At 36.3% G+C, this 22,447-nt stretch overlaps 1 protein-coding gene across 1 annotated transcript in view; it reads right to left on the bottom strand.

Annotated features, from left to right (window-relative positions):
• The window catches only part of LOC131060973 (rRNA (cytosine-C(5))-methyltransferase NOP2C), a 185,244-nt gene extending 164,122 nt beyond the window's left edge, over positions 1 to 21,122 (bottom strand). Inside the window, exons 1-2 of the mRNA XM_057994463.2 lie at positions 20,780 to 21,122; positions 11,865 to 12,009 (exon numbers count right to left, since the gene is read on the bottom strand). Coding sequence (XP_057850446.2) covers positions 11,865 to 12,009; positions 20,780 to 20,907 — 273 coding nt within the window. The 5' untranslated portion in view covers positions 20,908 to 21,122. The remainder of the gene's footprint in view (positions 1 to 11,864; positions 12,010 to 20,779) is intronic.
• Positions 21,123 to 22,447: the final 1,325 nt, after the last annotated feature.

The raw sequence follows: 22,447 nt of genomic DNA, 5'->3' as shown, positions 1-22,447 counted from the left end.
TCCCTTCATATCAAATAGTCACAACCTTAAAACAAGTCATACCTCTTCTCAATGTTTATTCATATTAATATATTAATGAATCGACTTATTGAAGAATATTTTCTTTAAGAAAAAGCATATCTTAATCGCTCCACTTGCCAAGTCTTTTCATTGACCAGCATAAAGCATTTCATTAATGATTCGCATCACTTTACATTAAGGAAATCACACCCTTTCATGCACTAATCTAAGCGCTGCTTTTGATCAAACCATATGTTATGTCTTAATCATAGGAATTGGCCTGCTTTATTAATCCACCACCTTTCATTCTTTGCTGTTCATCGATCTCTAATAATCATTTCGACCTTGTCAAACATATTGATAGATTCACTGCTTGTTAGTTATTGTTTGTTCCAAACTGCTGCATAGTTTGTCATACTAATCACTCCTTCACTCACTGCATATTAGAATGATAGAAACTGCATAGTAATCTCTGTATTATAGATTACTGTATATTTGGAGACTATATTAAATCGTTGTCTTCAACCTTTCCTCAACTCCTCCTTAGTAGAGTCGCATGCCTTGGATGTGAATCAGCCTTTATCATTAAACATAGCGTCTGATTTCCTTCTAATGAAATCGACATATAAGGCAGTTACTTCTGTTGTTTTTCATACTAATATATTCAACTTTAACTTTTGCTGTTGTTATGGGAATCAGCATTCAACTTTAATGTAACTCCAGCTTTAATCAAATTACATCAATGACATTTCTCTTGATCTCATCTACTTAACATCAATGACGATTTTCCAACATTATGTATTTTAATGTGTTTGATAAAATTTTGAGTTATTGTTGAGTTTTCCTCAAGTTTTTTTCGAGTCTCAAGTTTTTAGAAATTTTGGGCCTGCCGAGTCTGAGTTTTATAGCTCTAATCAAAGAGGATCAAATTTAATAGGTCTAACATATTAAAAGCGGGCTTTGGCAAAAAACAAAAAAAGAGCGAGTAATTGGATAAGTTGTTTTCTGGTGAATGTAAGGCATCTATGCATTTTGAAATTAAAGAAACTATTCTATTCTTCTTGTGGCAGCTGTGTAATGGTAAAAGCTTCTAGATTTGAGGACAAAAACCTTCAAATCTCAAATTTTGATGTTGTAGCTTTTTCATTTCGATGGTCAAATTCACACAAATATTGTACTTGTGCACTCAAAGAGAATCCAGTTAGATTTTTCCAATGGTTTGGCTAGGGAAAGTTTGTGAGCAGCCTTCTCTTCTTTTGTAATATCTCATTCAATAAATGCAAATGCTAGGTGCATTCCTTTCAGTCAATGGTGCTGTTCATGTTTTGCAAACACAGACCTTGTAGATCAAAAATTTCCAACTGGGCGAAAAACATGATAAAATTCGATAACTTAAAAATACTAAAGAAATTGAAAAAAAACATAAAGCTTATGCAAAATACAGCTAAAAATGTATCAAATGACTTTAGTAAGGGCCTGAGGGCAACACTCCCAATGAACTCAAGGGACAGCACCCCTAGCGAAGTCAAGGGGCAACACCATGGTGAACGCCATGTTCATAATTTTTTAAAAGACAAAAAACAATGCTTATAAAGCCAAAAAAATAGTGTTTTTGGAGTGTTTAATCCACATTTTTGACACATAGCACACTGCGCAAGACAAGAGATCAAACCCAACAAGTGCTTATTAACAATTGTTAAAACTGGCCATAAGACTCTACAAGTTAACTTTGAAAACCTCAGTGAGATTTTTTTGACAAGTACTCAGTGACTCACCAAGTATACTAACTATGATACTATTTATATCTATGTGATTTTCCTTGCACTATATCTCATTGAAATAATAAAAAATATAATAAAATATTGTTGTTTATGAGTTCCATGTTGGAAATCATGTTTATTGTTTTGGAATTTCCATGTTAACATGTAATTTGGCTTGGGGCCTTTTACAAGGAAGTTGATCTTGCCCATCAAAGTCACTGAGAGAAGCCAATCAACATTTCAGACTGACTATTATTAGTCGTTGCCATTATTGGAGGATAGCTATTCTTAGATGACCTTCTAGAAGGTTTACCTTGGGATATTGTATAATTAAAGGAAGATTACATTTCAAATGTTTAGATTACATTTCAAATGTTTTAATTTTAGACAATTTGTAATTAGAGCTTGCTTTGTGTGCAAACATTCATTTTCAACATGGAGCTTCAGTATTTTGCTTTTATATTTATCTTTCACAAATTGCATTGCTAAAGAATACAAAAAACTTGTCAACGCTTAAAAAATAATCGCTTTATGCACTTAGGTTTCGAGAAAAGTCAATAACAGTGTTATGACTACTTGCTGCTGAAATCGTTGTTCAAGCTGATCTGTGTTATCTTGTGTTAATTTGGAAAATCAATTAGTTTTAAGTGACTATTGCAAGCTTGCAGTTTTTATTGAAGTAGATGTAGCTTTGCATACAATTTCACTTATTCAGGGATCTTGTGTTGTTTCCAATTTAATCTTGTGTGTTCTCACTCTTTCTGGTCTTTGCTCTTTAGACAAAAAGTGTGTGTGTGTTGGTTATCATAAATTACATTGTTCGAATTAGTCAAAAGATCATAAATTACCCATGTTACCTAGAAAAGCTGTTGTAGCCTGTAATAAAGTAATTATGTAATGTTTCTATAATGGTCATTCACTTAGTTTAGGATCTGTTGTGACCTTTTCACACATCGCCCCATTGCTAACGGGGACCCCTCTTTTCCTACTTTCTGCATTGTTAGGTTAGGGTTTTGGCTACTTAGTGGGCAATTTTGTGTTTCCCGTGCCCGAGTCTCGGAGTTTTGATCATGCCTAATGCCGTTTAGGGTTTTTTTTTTAGTTATCGAATCAACTTGCAAACGTTAAAATTTTAATGATCCTAAATTTTGTCTAAGTGTTGACCTTCTTGAGCGTTAACGTGTTTTTTAAACACACGCATCGGTGATTTTAAAGTGCCAAGGTATTTTCAGACCTTTTGGAGTTGATTTCTCACTCCTAGGTATTATTTAAGTTGATTTTGCACTTTATCCCGATAATTTCCTAGTGTTTCGCTCAATTTTTTGGAAAATTTGCCTAAGTCCAGTCTAATTTTGAAGTTTCTAAGTGATTTTGAGTGGTTAAAATGTCAAATTCCTAAGGGAAATCCATATTCCAAGGGTTAAAAGGTCAAATTCCATGCTAGACGTGCTTTTCCCCTCATATTCCAGTTCCCCCACTCAAAATCCACACTACACATGGGTTTCCCCTGAAATCCATACTGGCTATGATTTTCCACCACTGTTTATCCATGCTTGGGTCGGTTTTCCCCTTGGAAGCATTAAAATTTGGTTAAGTGTCAGGATTTTTCTAGATTGACATCAATTTTCCACCAAGAGTGCAGACTGGAGTGCGGACTATAGTGCGGATGAAGTTGAGGATGATTCCATGCCTAGGTCAATTTTCCACCAGGCTGTTTTGTGACAAGTTAGTGCGCATTTTTGTGCAGACTCTCAATCCATACCCAAGTCGATTTTCCACTGAGAGCATTTTGATGAGTTTTAAGTCCGGATTTTCATCCAGACTGAGGTCAAAATTCCACCAAGGAGTGTTTTTTGCAAATGAAGTGAATTTGGAGTGTGGATTCCTTGTCCATGCCCCTATCGATTTTCCCCTGGCTTGTTTTATATGCATTTTGATGAGTTTTTGCATTGATTTTTATCCATACTCCCATCGATTTTCCACTGAGAGCATTTTGATGAGTTTTAAGTCCGGAATTTCATCCAGACTGAGGTCAAAATTCCACCAAGGAGTGTTTTTTGCAAATGAAGTGAATTTGGAGTGTGGATTCCTTGTCCATGCCCCCATCGATTTTCCCCTGGCTTGTTTTATATACATTTTGATGAGTTTTTGCATTGATTTTTATCCATACTCCCATCGATTTTCCCTTGTGGGGATTATTGTGACGTTTTAAGTGATTTTAATGGGATTTTTTAATCCCTACCCAAATCGATTTTCCCCTGGAGGCTCTATTTTGACTTAAAATTGAAATATTTAATAAGTGAGCCCCATTTAATTGTTTTTAAATGACGATTAACGATTATTTAAAATTTTAAAACAAAAATTAAATAACTTGCAATAAGCATTTAATGTTTTTACCCTTCTAGAAGCAAGTTGGTTTTACCAAACAAGTATATAAGCAAGTGTTTTATCCCACATTGCTTGTGTGGTGAAAGTGAGAGGCAAAAGCAAGTATAAGAGGGGAGTCTCCAGCAATATTTTATTATTAAATCTGCCAGGTGTCTCCATGAAGGGCGATTTTTCTCTCTTATTGGCGAATTTTGGCGAAGTGTTGAAGTGAAGTGTTGGATTGAGGATTCTTTTCTCCTCCATTTTTTCCAGCTTGGCTATCCTTTCCATTGCTGCCATTGAAGATCATTTCCAGATTTTCGATTTTTCCCAAGTTTGGTGATTTTTGGTAGAAATTGGCGATTTTGGGTGTTTGAGGCTTTGGCAATTTTGTCTACCATTATTGCTTGCTGTTCTCAGACCATTTTCAGACCATTGTTGGCAGATTAAGTATGCATTGAAAACATTTTTTCAGATTTGGAAATGGCGCCATGGCTGGAAAAGTTCGATTTTTGTTTGGAGCATACTTTGGTGGATTCCTGCATGTTTGATGCCACCTTTGCCTCCCAACTTGCTGTCATTTGCCTCAGATCTGAGGTTTTCTTCAAGTTTTGACCTCCATTGTTGGCTGCACATTCATTTTTCAGACTTAACTTTTATTGCCCAGCTAGCTGTAACTTTAGCGATTTGCATTTGGAGACATTTTGGAAGCCTTCTGGGATCATTTTCAAACCATTAGAAGGCTGTCTCAAAGTCTGCAACTGTGTTATTGGCTGCTTGTCCTCAGAAATTTATCTTTTACCAGCCATACTTATGTTTTCAAGATTGATTATTTTCATCATCAAGACTGACTTTTATCAAGTTTGTGCATATTTTTGAAGGATTGCAACATGTTTTGAGAAGTTAATTTATTAGTTGCAGGTTGCCTTCAGATTTGTGACCTCCATTGTTGATTGCGGAAGGTGTCCTCAGACATGCTTTGTGTGAAAACACAACCTTTCACACCTTTCCTTAGTCATCGTTGATCCGGTGCGATGTCAAAGTCCGGATTTAAGGAAAGGAAAGAACTACTGAAGATGTTGGAGACTGGATTTTATCCAGAGCTCAAGATTTCATCCAGATGGAGGGAGATCACAAATACAAACATGCATTTCCTAGACCTGAACTAGATGCGACAACGGATGTTCGGAGTCGGAAATCAGGTTCCTTCCCCAGCATATGCGAAGATTATGAAGAGTGGTATTTTTCATGCCGCTAGATTTCCACAATCCATACAGTGCAGTGAGCTTATCCTAGAGTGTGCACAATGTTATGATCCTCACGCGAATGATCAAAACTCCTAAGGGCGTTGTTATTGCCTACCTTGCCGAGGATGCTATTGCTGAGGTGTTCGGGATTCCACGTAGAACAGACATGAAGGATGCGACCAAGGATGAAGGATGAATATACAGAAAGATACACGAAGAAGATGGGTACTTGTAAGAATATGATAAACAAAGAGTGAATGATAGAGCCTAGGTCTCATCATTCCAAGGCTCCCAAGACACTCAAGTGCACAGACCTCAAAGAGGAGTATAGTGACTTAATATTCCTGCTCAACAGAGTGATGGGGATGCCGCAATGTGCAATTTTCGATGGATGGATGTTCTACTTCATCCAGAATTGTCTTAGAGGAACATTGGTAAATTGGTCTAAGATTATAAGTGACAATCTGGACTTTCAGCTAAGGAATGTAGAGCGGTCCAAGTCATTCGCCATGACTTCTTACCTGGTATACCTGCTTACACGGTTTGTTTCATACAGAGGATTGATATGCAAAGGTGAAGTCGAGAGTGGACAAGGACAATTCAAGAGTCATGAGTACTACCCCCAGTTGAGCATATATAAAATTAAAGACTATAAGAGAGTGAATGATGCATTCACAATGTACATCACGCGGATGCTACAAGGCGGAATCCATAGAAGATTGTCCAAGGAGGCAATAGAGCTAGTAGAGAAATATGGATCATGGTATATTCAGTTTCCCACTTTCACATACCATAGGATTCATGGGTTTCAATCAAAACCCTACAAGCTTCCTAGGTATCCGACCGACAAAATGATCTTGTTGGAAGTGGTGAGACAGCTTCTAGAGTTTGATGCCATTCAGAGAGAGAAGCATAGGACAGGCATGACATTCCCTATTTCAGTTGGGAAGATGTCAAAGGTTTGCCAGTCTACCTTAGCCGTCAGCACTACGAGTGAGGAGCTTGCATTCTATCGATTTGCAACATATAAGAAAAGAGAAAGATTTGATCCAAATAAAAAAGTAGGAAGGATCGGGGGAGAGAAGTTCATTCACAAAGTTGACATAGAAGATTATTGGGCCAACCTGATGGATGAGCAAGCAATGAAGAGACGAATGTGGTCCAGAATGTTAGTGGATTTCATGAGGAAGTGTGGACTTTTCCTTATTCTTGATCAAGTGTTAGATGACAAGGATCATACGCATCCACGGTATGAGAGTGAAATGAAGAAGGCAATCTTATTGCCTAATTGGTCAGAGTCAGAAGAGATTGACCTGAATGTATTGATGAGAGAGGTCTTGAGTTTCTCCCGTGCATGGGTAGATATACAGATGAATAAGTTAGTTGATATGGGTGTTCCCTTCACTTATGAAAGGATGAAGCCGGAAGAGTCTACTTCCGAGGATGATTAGAGAATTATCAGTGATGTCAGGATTCATGTAGACGAAGAGAGTCAAGCTCCCAAGAGAAGGAAGAACACGCCAAGAGAAGTCAGGGCCAGAGGGAAGAAGATTAAGGAGGTAAAGAAGAAGAAACAGAAGACTATTATTCCTCCACCTATCACTCCTTCACCACCTCTCAGTGTCTCATCAATTAAAGTGATCGAAGTAACAGAGCAGAACAAGGAAACCCAGCAGTGTTCCAACAAAGTGATACTACCAGAAAATATTCAGGAGTTACATGCCACGGTGACATCTGCACCTCCAGATGAGAATGATGATCAACCAGAATCCCCTACTGTCCTTTTGGAAGTTAGTTTGGGAAATGAGATATATGATTTGACCAAGGATAATCCTAATGATGATGATGATGTTATCTCGGCATTGAGAGGACTTGATCGAGAAATGTGTCTAGATGATGGCATGGAGATGGCCGCTATTCCTGATTGGTTGATGAGAAGTATGGAGAAAAGTAAGAAAATGATAGAGGTACAGCCTATTGATGACATTGATGACTACCTAGCTAGGAGTGCTAAGGGGAAGGAACCCAAGAGAGCGGAAATTTTGTCGCACATAGCTAGAGATGAGATAGGAATGCGGATTGCGCAAGTTGTTGTCCCTATTGCAGGCGTGACAGTGGACATTGCTACTCCTATGGATTTTCAAATCACTTCAGTTGCCCTTGGTCGTACATCCAGAGAGCAAGAGTTTCAGGAGGTTGGTGATAACATCAAGGCAATCAACGCAAGGTTAGACAGAGAAATTGCAGAGAAGGAAAGGTACAGAGAAGAGAATATTAGACTCAAAGAGTATATTGCAGGGATAAGGCGTGAAAATCCACCCTTATTTCCCCTATTGCAGTTGACCATGGAATACATTCACACTATGAGGCAGCGAGAGATACACTCTCGGAGGTGGAAAAGTGGGTTGAGAGTGCAAGAAAGCAGGCAAATGATTTCCTTACTCAATTTGTCCATGCATATGATAGGACAACCGGGCTCGTGTTTAGAATCGAGTATTTGGAGGGAGTTTGGGAAGAATTTCGGCCTATTCAAGAGAAGACTATTTCACGCCTCCAGGCTTTGAAGAGGATTCCTCATTCCACCTTGGTCAGCGAGAATATTGTGCACAGTGGAGACAGATATGATTTCCATGGCTGGTATTGCGCATTGGCCGTGAAGAGATCAACTTATGAGAACGCCCAGTCAAACTGTATGGAGATGGAGGGATTGATTCAGGACATTCAAATGAAGATCCTTGCCTCGATTGAGGAATTATTGGGTGTTGATGTTAGTGATGCTAGTGGTTTACACTTAGCCGAATTAAGAGACAAGATGAAGTTTATGTATTTTTGCCAGTTGGACTCTTTGAAGAAGAGTCAGATGGACGACTTGGTCTCTTTGTTAATTCATGTTCATAGTTCGCAGAAGCTTATGCCAGATTGGGAGAACACTTTGGATGCTTGCTCGGATTCACTGAACATGATTGATTTGCAACAGGATACCTTGCCTAGCATTTCCATGCAAGACTTAGATTCAGTATTAGCTAGATTCTTGAAGTATGCTAGGAGAGAGAAAGTGTAATGTCCCCATTTTGCGAGCATCAGAGTTTGTAAGAATTAGCCTATCATTTGACCCTCGTAGGCTAATAATTATTGATAGAGGGCCTCGTGTGGCAGTTACTTGGTGATTAGAGACATTACTCTTCAGCTGGATTCAGGTTTTGGCCTTTGCACAGGTTTTTTGACTCAGATTGGCACACTTACTATTTATAGTAAGTTACTATTTTGGGAGAGTCAAGGTTCCTATTAATAGAAAGACACCTGAGCATAGCTTATTGGCAGTGTCGACCTTGATTGGGCCTTTGCAGCTATTTCTAGACTCAGTTCCACATACTTACTATTTATAGTAAGTCACTATTCAGGGTTTCTATTTTTAGACAAGCATCCAATCACATGGAGAACAGGGAGAGTCGACTCCTGGCTCAGACGGCTAGTTTAAGTGACTTAAGTGATTTATTTAATATTTTAATATTATTATAAAGTTCTAAAGTAACTTTATAATAATAAAGTCACTTTAATATAATAAAGTGCGTTAAGTGAATAATTTAATGTGGGAATAAATCTTTTATCCCACATTGGCCAGGAAGGTGTTTGAGCTCTCTTAAGGAAAGAATAAAAGGAAAGGCAGGAGTTCATTCTCGGCATCCAGTTGATGAATAGTATTTTGATTGATTTTTATTGTGGAGCCTAGGGCTTTTGCAATTTTCTTCTTTGATCATAGGAAACGAAAACTTCCTATTGATAGCAATTTTGAAGGTGTGAAATAACACCTGAATTATTGCAGTTGTGGGAAAGAATACTTCAGTTCTTTCATTTGTGCAAATTGGTGAAGTTTTCTACAAGGGTTTGAAGTTTATTGTTGAAGAACATTTATAGTTGGTTGTGAATCATCCTTATTTGGCAACAAATTATTCAAGGTTTTAAGAGCAAATTGCAAGTTTGTTCTTGCTGCTACAGTGCGCATGAACAGTGCGCGTGAACAGTGCGCATGAACAGTGCCGTGAACAGTGCGCTACAGTGCCATGAACAGTGCGCATGAACAGTGCCGTGAATAGTGCGCTACAGTGCCGTGAACAATGCGCATGAACAGTGCGCTACAGTAGTTGGAGTTCTATAGAAGGGGATTTAGAGAGGTTGAACAGCTATATATATGTGACAAGGGATTTGCATATGGGGAGAATCAAACCAATATATCAAGGCAACCATTGAAATACCAGGTTTTCTATCTATGGTCATTGTATTAGAAAATCATTACTTCATTGCATCATTTTCTATTAAGATTATATCATGAAATATTTGGAGGTTGCATATGTTTAATGGAGATATAATTTGCATATTCCACATTCAACATTGATCAGCCATTTAGCTTTCATGCCAATTGTTTGCTTAAATGCCTAATGGCTGTAGGTGTACTTTGGGATGCATGACAAGTGTTTGTCTTAATGTCAACTAGCTGTACTAGTTAATTTCAGTCATTACATATGTGTGGAAAGGTCTAAAACAGCTAGTATATCATTTCTATAACAATTTTGCATTGTTAGAAGCTTTCCATAACTTCATTTGCAGCCTACAAACCCAAAGAAGACAAAGAAAGAATTCACTACAGCGGCTTCAAACATTGTATGCCAAATGTTTGACAATATTCCTTGGTGTTCAAATAAGCAAAAACAAGGTCAGATTAGCCAAGGGATATTACAGAAAGATGCAGGGAGGAATCTTCTCGAAGATTCCTTATTTGATGACTAGGTATCTTTTTATTGGACCATATGTTGGTGGCTCCATTTTTTATGTAAACCCTAATTAGGGCAATTCTAGGGTTTTGTTGGCATGATCTTGGCCGTTGATCTTGAATCAATCTTGACCATCCATTTTGTAAGAGACTCTATATATACCTCCTTGTCTCTCATTTGTAAGAGAGAGTTTTTGTAGAATTGTTGGTATATGCAGCAGCTATTTGAATCATAATCATTGTTCAATTGTTGGTGATTTTGCTCTTCAAGTGTTGTATTTGCATTCATGGTTCTCAATTCCTCCAAGTTAGATTAGAATTTTAAATTAGAATTTATTTTCATGTATGTTAGATTGAGTGAAAAATTTGTTGAATATATTTGTGTGGAATCCTTAATCCATACCACAAGCCTCTTGCCACTGGTAAGTGCGCCTTGTATGGTCAACTGGAAATTTGAGTAAGCTTAACTTCAACTATTACGCGTCCCTTGATAAGCATCAACTTGGATGGTGTCAATGTTTGATGGTGATAGTCTGAAAATCCTTAAGTATACCTTAGATAAATGCACTAAGCTTGTGTCAATACCTGTTTGTGAGACCTTGCCTAGTTTGATTCCACTAGATCTGTTCATCATTTCCTACATTCCTAGGCCTAGAATAGATTTCCTGAACCCTATTCCTTTTGCCCATTTTTTAGTAAGAAATAAATCCAGAGCCATATTGATAAATCTTAAGTTGTCAGTACACCTATTTCGCATCTTCATGATCGAAGAAGATAATCCTAACATTTGCGTAAGTCCCTAAGTGAACACAGCAATTCACATCAACCATTGAGTTACCCACTCGTCAAGACCTGGCATGTAGAAACCTTGGAGTCATTTTAGTTGATCTTATCCTTAGCATCTGAGGTGATTTTGTTCAAGAGAGGGTAAATTACCTTTGGTATTTTATTCTGTAATGTTATGTGCATAAAACACACATCAGCAGGATCTTTCCCTTTTCGTGTTTAGCTTCTTTTTAGAATGCCTCCTTTCGTGTTTCTATTCTCAATGATTTCCATTATGGAAAGATCCTCTTGTAATTTTCTATATAAGGAGTATTCCTCTCCTTAATTAATAATAACATCAAATTATCATTTCAGCCTGGCCCTATGACTATACCCAAGAACAAAAAAGACAGATATTTTACTTTAGTGCTGAAAACTCCAAATTTATCTAGTGCATATTGTAGAAAGCTAAAGCTCATTCCCATAAGTTCCAGGATTCAATTTAGTTTTTAGTTACAATGGTGCATCCCCCTCTAATTCAAAGAAATGTTTTTCCATGTGTGCTGTTCCATCTTGTGTTGTCCAAAAGGACAAATCAGAACACAAATAGGACAGCAAAATCAAGGTAACTAAAAATCTTGATTCTTAGGATTTATGATAAAACACAAACTCATCACTTGTCTACTGAGCAATACAAAGTTTATGAAACCTAATTCAGCTAGGTCACTAAATATTGATGTGAATGGGCTATCTTGACACAATCCATACAAATTCACTTCCTATTCAATCCAAACTAACTTCAATTGAATTGGGTTTAGTGCAAACCTTTCCATGTCTATATGCCTCAGAACTAGCAATTTGAGCTTGTATGTGAATGGGCTATCTTGACACAATCCATACAAATTCACTTCCTATTCAATCCAAAATAACTTCAATTGGATTGGGTTTAGTGCAAACCTTTCCATGTCTATATGCCTCAGAACTAGCAACTTGAGCTTGTGGAGGAATACTAAAGAAACCAGGCAACCATAGTACAGGCTCAAATTTGAACTCAAAATCATTCTCAATCTTGGATATATCAGAATCAACTCCAGGTTTCACCCTGAAAAAAACTGATAACATTAAGACCAGTAAGAATAATTAAGTGAAACTTCTCCTACTAATCAATCAAAATAAAGAGGGAAATTGAGGATACCTTGCACAAGCTTATCACTACAATGAAACAGAAGAATAAAGAGCCACTTCATACAAAATGCATGTCATTAATTTCAACATCTTCTTTTAATAATAATCACCTAGCCAATAGAATATTCATGAGATCTATTCCCAATGTGGAATCAACTGAATCAGTTAGATTAGAATTTCAAATTTTCGCACTTCGATTTCTGAACTGACATTGAGTTATATTAACTATTAGTGGCAAGGACAGACAAATATAAGTTTGATAATAATACGATCGACTTTGGTCATATATAAAAGTACCTCATGCAGCGGTTTAAACAAGTAATTAGCATATATTTAACTAATCCACACCGATATTAATTGGGCCATATAAAGAACTCGTTTTTTCAAATAAGGGCATTGGATAAAACCTGTAAATTTTATTTTTCATTTTTCAATGAATTGAGGTAGAGTTTATTGATGGCATTGAAGTCATTGAAATTCGACCAAAATTAGAAAAGTTTGCCATTCCTTAATGAGCCAGTAAAAAACCTTGTTTTAGTGCTTTGTACTGTATATCACTAATCATTACCCAAACATATCAGTGGGAATGCCACTGAATTGAATTAGAAAACTTATGACAGAATAAATTACAATTAAAGATCAAGCCAAGCACTGGGATGATCCAATCCTCAGAGATGAGGTAAGGGTCTTGACTAGGATCTTTAAAATAAATCATTGTACCCTTCGATTGAGAAGCATGTTTAACATGACTTACATTTGGTTGAACATCAGATTTCAAAAAAATAATCTCGTTGATCCAAACTCAAAACATCAATTGAGAACGAAGTGAAGAAACAAAGGCCCGAACCACTTCAAAAAGGTGGGTGGCAAAAATAAATAGTTCCTATTCCGATTTTGAAGTTTGACAAAGAAGAGTTGAGCAAAGACATACAGCCTGTCTTTAAAAACCTTGATCGTGAATAAATAGAGACAAAACCTTCTTTTCTAAGTATCTTCCAATGAGCTTCACAACAAATAGGAAATCAAACTAAAGTTTGAAACCCAATTTCAATAGGATATTATTTGGAGAATCTCACCATTGTCAACTATGGGGGACCTGATTTTTTAGGGCAGACCTTGGTTCTTGATGAGTGCAGATATTTTATGTAAAATCTTTCAGTGGACATAAAAGTTTAAACCTATCATTGACGATCTGCAAAATTAAAAATCAGGTCTAAAGTTATGTTGGATCATTTGGGGGTCACAGTTGGCTTCATAAGTGTGTAGTTCTATTGTAGGGCCAAAACAGCAGTAGTGGAATCAAAAGTTCAATGTTTTTGCATAACCAGAATCCTCTGAGTCAGAAAGCTAGCAATTTCAAAACAAATGGTATCACATTTCAAGTCTGGATGCAGAAGATATGGCTCCAAGAAGTTGCTACTAAAGTGACATAGTTTGCTGATAATGTTGCATGGTTGCTGATGATGTTGTATTGTTGCTGCTGAAGTTGACGGGATGTTTTTTTAACCCACATAAATGATGTTTAGGTTATTTCGCCAACTTATACAGGTGGCATATGTTGCAAATTACGCATCGTGCATGCTGCCAAAAGACTGAAAAGAGTGAATTTTGGGGTTACAATATATGTAGCACTTTGGTTCTCTTCCATTTGGCTGGAGGAAAGTTTAGACAGAGATTTCCCCTCATTTGGAAGGAAGATGGACTCTCATTCTGTTGTTGAGACTTAGCAAGTGTATGCTGCAAATTTGTTTGTAGGTTATCAATTGCTTGATAGATGTAAACAATTCTTATGTTTGCAGCATAGGTTGTTATAGAATCACATTGATGCCAAGGCAACATCCAAGTGTAGGAAGCTGGTAGTAGCCATCGAAATGCTATTGTAAAGCCAAAAAGATGTTGAAAACACATGCAACAACTGATAATAGAGTCATGAGGAGCAATACTCAGTCGTACTAGAGTTTTCTGCCCATTAGGGTTCCTACAATAGTAAAATGTTGTGTTGTGATTGTGTGTGAGTTGGAATATTTATTTATTCTGTATTACTATCTGTTAATGATTAGATCTTTGTTTTGCTACTTTTCATATGCCTTTGCATGTTGAAATCCATAGTAAATGGTAGAAATGGATGTAAAGGTATGTAAAAGAGGTCGGAGCATTATAAATTTGTTTGTTGATGACTGCGAGTGTGACATAGCCACCCTAGTTTACGGATCAGTTGATTCCCCAGCTAGAGTTCCTTTTTGGTTGAACCTCTTCAGCCTTCGTAACATATTCTAGGACATGTATACCTTAAGTGAGACAGTTAATTTTGGGTAAAATTCTCCGTGTTGCCAAAGCAGCCCTTGACAAACATTGGCAATGTCCTCTTCATTGAGGTGGCAATTCTAGACAACATCTCTAGCAATCCCCATTCTAGACAACATCTCTACTAAAGCATGAAGAAGCAAGGGATTTCTCTAGAACAAAGGATAGTTCCACAATGATTAAGGAAGCTCACTATTCCCCCACCACACTCCACCCATAGACAAGGACATCATTCCTCACCACAAATAGAGGAAAATGTAGGAAGGAACCCCAAGCCAATAGGTCAGGCACCCTTTCCATCCAACCACATAAGAGGAACAAAAACCAGTCTCTTCCACTAATTCAAGAATCCCAACGAGGAGAAACATGGTGGGTTGATATGAAGTATATTGTGCTTGAAAGGTCTCTATTCCCCAACAAAGAATATTATTTAGAGAAAAGAAATGGAGCAATAAGATCCAACCCTGTTTCTTCCAGGAAAAATTAGGGATAAGGAGACAATGTTGCAAGACATGCAATCAATATAATGGAAAGGAGCACAAACAAGAACTCATCAACAATATGGAGTTTACAGGCACTCGGTATGCCTCAATAACTGAAGAACAAACAGTAAGAAAGGCACAATGGAATGAAGAACATGGAAAAACTAAAAAAGATAAGTTAGCAAACAGACTTAACAAAGACGATAACAAGATGCCTAAGAACTAGCTGTGCAATCATACAGAAGTCTGTAATACAAGTACATGTGTTTTCTCTTCCAGTCTGACCATGTAGCTTGTTCTTCAGAATAGCACTTGTAATATACCAAGCTCTTTGGCCAATGTTCAATTCTCAAAAGAGGATTTCAACCCAGCATGTACAACAGGCCAGCTTTCTGTTATGGATGAGATTCACAAATATGCTAAGAGCAGATATTATGTTGATTGCAGAAGACTTATCAATGCTAGGGTTTTTTTTAAGTTTATATGGAAAAAAAACTGTAATGTCCCCTACTAGGAGGCTGCCAATTCCTGTAACTTAATAACAGTTCTGATCTGATCTGATGGACGGTCATTTCACTGGATGCTTTTGATTCTTTTCCTTTATATCTCTCAATGTGAGGGAGAGGTCACACCTCTTCATTATGGATGCCCTTTGGCAAGAGACACACCCTTTCACCATTAGCAACCTTTGAAAGAGTGCAACTCTTTATTACTTCTGCCCTTAGAAAGGGACACAACCTTTCACAATCAGATCTGCACTTCTTATTTAAATCAGATCGTCACTTCTGATTCCCAAATTATCCCCTTTTCAAATGAAGTTCTCTTCTCCCTTTTATATCTTATGTTTGAGGGAATCACAACTTTTCATCTTATGCCTTTTGACCATTCATTAAACTTAACTAAATTTTAGTTATGGTTATGTTTAATTTTATTCTTTATATTTATAATTTTATTATTATTGTTTATTATTAAATCCCAAGTTGAAATGGGACATTACAATCTGTCCTTCCCAAAATTGCATGTCCTCAAGCAATGTTCACAGGATCTTAATTGTAATTCACCTTCCACTACGCTACTCTGATATTACCCAAGGCATTCAGAATTTGCAAGGTTTGCAATTCTAAGACAAGTTTTCTCTCATCACTCTGAGAGAAGGAACCAGGTCATCTTGTAATAGCATCAAAATTGATTTGGATTGACCCAACATTTGCACGATAGCATGACTCACATCTATGACTTCAAATGTAATAAATCCCTATCTTTTGATTCACTCTATGTATTCTCATATTCTAGATTAACTAAAAATATAGAACCAAAAATGGAGAATACACCTGAAAACACAAAGTATACACATGAATGCATGAAGACATAGAGCATACACAGAGTGAGCACATGAATGTATCCAAACACAAAGCATACACATGAACATATGCAGACATAGTTCACTTGGCCCACAAGAGGCAGGAATGTCCATCCAAGACCCAATCCATCTCTTGGAGAAACTAATCCACAAGAGGCAGAAGCATCCAAGCATCCAATTAGGACCAAATCTATCTCTTGGGCCAATCAATTCATCAATTTACCCACAAGAGGCAGGAACGTCCAACCATGACTAGATACATCTCTTGGTGCCTTTGTATGATGTAACACATGCCCATTACACCCAAGGTCTTATCCATTGCCTTTGTATGATGTAACATATGCCCATTACACCTTAGGTCTTATCCATTGCCTAAGTATGATGTAGTGCATGCCCATTCCACCGTAGGTCTTATCCATTGCCTTTGAATGATGTAGCATATGTCCATTCCACCTTAGGCCTTATCCATTGCCTAGGTATGATGTAGCACATGCCAATTCCACCGCAAGTCTTATCCATTGCCTTTGTTTGATGTAGCATATGCCCATTCCACCTTAGGCCTTCATATAATATTTTCTCTTAATCTGGAGTAAATATTATATATTTGGTTGTCTTCTTCATGCACAATACACGTAACATTAGATCTCTTTTTGGGATTTACCTTAATTTAGTCCTAAGACAACAATTCCAAGTTGGGATGAGAATTGCTATACATTCTATAAATATAGTTTTTTTTTAAATGAAGACATATTTCATTATAATATTCAACTTAAAATTCTAAGGATAATTTAGAAAATAGAACTTATCTTGGTTTAGAGCCACAATATTTAGATAATTATATAACTGCTGGGTCTGCACTTTTTTTTATTTAAATGCTTGCTTATTCCACTTCTTCCATTGATTTCTCCTCGAATGATCTTAATTATTTCTTCAATGGTCTTTAAACTTAATCAATACAAATGAATACTAAGTGAATAATATGTCTTTAAAGTTTTAAACTTTCCCTTTCACTCAAAGGATCTAGACTGAAAGATAGCTGTCTCTAATGTAGTCTTTGGTAAATATGCTGATGATGATCTTCCAATCTGCAACTTGCTCCAATTGCTCTTCCAAGTGTGATGATAAATTATGCAATGAACTCGTTGCCACTGTTGCTATGTCTGATAGAATCAATGATCTGTAAATCTGAAAGTGCTGCTCCTAATTTATCTTTTTACCCTGCAGGATGGCAGGAACGTGCTCTGATACCACTGTAATGTCCCCTACTAGGAGGCTGCCAATTCCTGTAACTTAATAACAGTTCTGATCCGATCTGATCAATGGTCATGTCACTGGATACTTTTATTTCCTTTCCTTTATATATATCAATGTGAGTGAGAGGTCACGCCTCTTCATTATGAATGCCCTTTGGCAAGAGACACACCCTTTCGCCATTAGCACCCTTTGAAAGAGTGCAACTCTTTATTACTTCTGCCCTTTGAAAGGGACACAACCTTTCACAATCAGATCTGCACTTCTTATTTAAATCAGATCTTCACTTTTGATTCCCAAATTATCCCCCTTTCAGATAAAGTTCTCTCTCCCTTTTCTATCTCATGTTTAAGGGAATCACAACTTTTCATCTTATGCCTTTTGACCATTCATTAAATTAACTAAATTTTAGTTATAGTTATGTTTAATTTTATTCTTTTATATTTATAATTTTATTATTATTGTTTATTATCATTCATTAAATTAACTAAATTTTAGTTATAGTTATGTTTAATTTTATTCTTTTATATTTATATTTTATTATTATTGTTTATTATTAAATCCTAATTTGAGAAGGGGACATTACAAAAACTCTCAAGGTGCATCACGGTTTTGGAATGTAGGGAATTCTATATTCAACAAATCATCTTGACTTTCCACATGCATGTTTGTTTCAGCCAATTCATCATCATATCCATGACTGCCTGAACAAATAAAGAGCCGAAAAATCAAAGCCTGACAATTAAAAGCCTAATTATGCCCATCAAACAAATGATAACATCAACCATGATGCTCCTGAACCTCCCTCTAAGAGCCCCTACCGGATAGTCAAAAGGTTGAAGACTTATTTGTTGAGATTCGCAATTACAAAATGGTGCTAGAGAAAGGAAATATTTTATATCATAAAATATTAAATCTCATCTTAGCAAAGGAACATCAGCGGTGCAACCTTAACACCAGAATAAAAAACGTATTGTCATATAGCCCTCCTTGCCACCCTAGAGACAATGTGGTCCTAGGAAATTTCATTCATATTATGCTTTTTCTTCACTGGTCCAGTTGCTCCATGAAATTATATTTATTGTCTTGGAATAATAGAGGGATTCTAAATTCCATCAAGAAGAGAAATTTGCAAAACATGTTGCCGGGTAGTTGATGTGGCCTTCCTTTAGGAAGTTAAACTCTCATATTTTGCCTTAGGGCTTATATTGAATTCATTTTGAGCACACTTTACAGAAAGGGGTGAAGAGTTTGAGTTTGAGTTGTTTCATAGCTAGTAACCTTGATGATTTGAAATGGAATGCAGCATGGGCTACATTAAATTGAGTGGTCAAACTTTGGGTTTTTCCTGGTCTGTGTTTCAATACTGCAGGTGACAGAGTTTCTCTGGGCTCCTGGTCAACAGATTACTCTCCCAATGCAAAATGGCTCCTTGCTGCATTTTTCAGATGTAAAATTCGCAAGGAGATAAAGGAGGAGACCTTACTTCAATAATCTCACGTAGAGAGATTAATGCAGTGGCTAAACACAGGACTTCTTGACAGACTTTTTACCATGGCAACAAGATAGATCAATTGGTCCAAGCAAGATGGAAAAGAACTCATTCCAAACAAGAAGGAAAAGACAGCATTCAAGCAAGGCCGGCCCATTTTTATGCTCCTGAGGGTGGATTTCTTTTTTCTGGGTCAAGGGCAATGACAGTTGATATACACACAGTTTCTACTAGCTAGGATGATAAGCGTTACCCTTTAAATTATTTCTTATCATATAATAGTAATATGAAGTAATTATTTACACAATATTGAGCTATGCTAGCCTTAATGTTTCATTTTGATGGTCATATAAAATGAGCTTGCTTTGTATCATAGTTCTAATTTTGCTATTTGAGTTGCCTGCTTCCATTTCTATGAGATGTTCTTCATGTCTACTTTGTTTTCATATGTTCTGATAAGTTATGCTTCCAACATGCACCAATTCACTAATACTTGCTTCTTCCTTTCACATCGCTATAAACTAGCCACAGTACAGTTAAGATAGCCCAATGGATTTCTACACCAATAGTGTTACAATCTCCTTTAGTCAATATGGTCAATGCTTGCTTAACGCTGTTGGCTGATTATTTGTTGCAGACTTGCTGTGGGTCCCTTGAGAATATTAGAATAGTTTGATGGTTTTATTTCCTTGCCGTTTAATAATTAGTAAATCTTAAACAGAGTTACCGAGCAGGTGCCGTTGGTTCTAAAGTCAAGGAATAATAAATTCTTTAATATTAATTGTTCAGTTTTGAATCGGATTCTTCATGTTTTACTGGTCTGAAGAGAAGGCACACCGGTGACTGTCCTGTTAAAGTGTGAAATGATCCTTGCCATGCAAATTGTATCACAATGCGGACTAACAGTTCCTGGACTTTGATTCTTCTGCCTATGTCTAGGATTTCAGCATCCCCATAGGAAAGATTTCCCAATCTCTTTATTGATTATTCAATTTTCGAGGACTAATCCGTTGCAAATTTAAAATTTCTTATCTTAGGGACATTCATCTCTGCAGCAGAAAAAATTTAGATAATAATATCTTTACTTCTGCATGGGTATGCATAGAAACAGCCTAATGGATATGAATAGTGGCTTCCAGGAGTGTGTGACGTTAGAATTCCAAGGGAAAGATTAGCATTAGTACAGAAATTGTGGTTGAATGAAAATGTTTTGTTTTCAGATGTTATCAGTGTCATTCTTATGGACAGATTTCAATTTATTTCCTTACGATTCGAAATGATCTTCCTGCCTTGAATCCGGACGTGATTGATAAATCTTCCACGGGATATGGGATACATTTTAAAAAATTTGGTTCTCAACGGCCTGGAAAAAAAATGAGACAAAGTCCAACAATATAATTTAGGTGTTAAAAGGATAGCATAGTTGGCAATGCAGTTCTCCCATAGAACGAAAGGTATAAGGACTCTACCCATTCCTCAGAAAAGTAATTTCTCATTGCAAATTATCAAATGGAACACAAAGCAAACAACTCTTGAAGAAAAAATTAGGTAGCAGGATGTGACATCATTTTAATGAAAATTATATAAATTCTAAAATTCTTCAGAAAAGGCTATAGAGTTTGATAGAAAAAAAATACGGAGCAATGTATTCATTTCTACCAGTATTTGATGGGAAAAACAGATTTCTATAAATAAATTTAAAAATTAAAAAACATCCGTGTGACGGAGCTTCTGTGTGAAGTGGCTTCGAATCCAAAGTGAATTTTATGTCTATTTCGTTGAATTGAATGTATAATACCTCACGTAGCGGGGGAATGATTGGGCAGCAGTAGCAGCATATATACGAGGATCAATCCCGTTGCCCTTCAAAAACTCCACAAACGCAGCCGGAAGTGCTAGTGCTGCTGGTAATGATTCTTCCATCATGTTTCAACAATTTACAGAGCGTTTAGAATTGTTATCTGTGAAATGCTTTGTTTTAGCGCAAGCTTCAGTTCGATTTATTTACAGTAGAGATTTATTTATATAGCTTTACAGTCCAATAATGTACCTCGTAAACTTAAAAAGAAAAAAATGGATTCGATAGGGGAGATGCTCTAACGGTAGGGTTCCTTAACATTTTTAAGTGCTCAAATAGAATAGAAAAGAAATTTATTTTAATGTCCACGAGATTTAACAAAGTCTATGGGAAGGCATATCACATCTATCTGATTTTTGTAAATCTGTCCACTTTCTGTGTAAAATACTGACAAGTGGCCCCAACCTCTCAACAAAATCCTCCCTGAAAAAATCATTCCAAGATCTCTCAGTCAATAATTTATTATATTTGTCCCTAACATCTTTGAAGGCGTCACACTTTAAAATGAAATGTTTTTCGGTTTCAACTTTCCCAGATGTGCAAAAAATACACAAATAATACACTTAGCTTTCCACAAAATATTAGCCCTTATATAAGATTTTTGATGATGATCAAAAGTAGGATTGAACTCCGTGATATAATATTTTTTCGTTCTCCCTAATTCATTACCCCAAACCCACTTGTTAAACTTATCCATAACAAAAACCTTGTCATTGAAAACCGCTTTAGGCCCTTTGCCTTCCTCCATTTGCCCAATTCTTTTGAGATACCTAATGAGACGAACCATAGCAATAACCAAAAAAAAATTATTTTTAAGTGCTTAAATGATATATCCATTTTTAATCCAAAAAAATTAATAAGTTTTTTATTTAATTTAAGAGTTTATTAGTTAGGATTATGGGTAGTTACAATGAATACGGTCATTTGAATTTGAAAGTGGTGACCAATACATATGTAAAGAAAGTCTTGATAAATATGCATTATACTCACCAAAAATATTTTAATAAATCTTCTATTTGTTATTATAATTTCATATAATTATGTTTATATTTGAGAGCTCCTCAAAAAATCATAATACAAATTTGAATTTCAAACCATGATTAAAAGCCTAAGATCTCACATTTTATTAATGTTGGTTCTTATTTTATTAAGAAACAAAAGTTCAATACAATTTTATTTTAATTTTTGTATTGAAGAAGATTTGAACTCAACTAATCCAATATAGTTTTATTGTTGCATTCATTGACTTAAACACTCAAACCTTAAAAGTAATCTCCTACTTCATTCCATCGTCAACAATGTCCCCTTTGTTGACCTTCACAATGACCCATTGACATAAAATTAGATTAGGGCCCCATATATAAAACACCTTTTTGTTTGTAAAGTCACATATAGTATTGTTTCTTTGTGTGAGACATGGGCAACAATCCAACAAAGAGATTGGATTGAGTGGATATGAGTGGAAGCAACTAGATAAAGATGATGTCATTGGCATGGGCAGGAGAATGTGCCTCGAGTTAGGCATGGTCATGCTCCATATTTATCTTATTGTGACCACACTGATCCACAAATTTAAATGGCACAACAAACTAGGACAAATACTAGATT

This window comes from Cryptomeria japonica, chromosome 9 (genome assembly GCF_030272615.1).
Source record: "Cryptomeria japonica chromosome 9, Sugi_1.0, whole genome shotgun sequence".
Taxonomy (NCBI): domain Eukaryota; kingdom Viridiplantae; phylum Streptophyta; class Pinopsida; order Cupressales; family Cupressaceae; genus Cryptomeria; species Cryptomeria japonica.
Note: the sequence above shows the minus strand (reverse complement) of the source record. Positions and strands in the feature narration are given on the sequence as shown.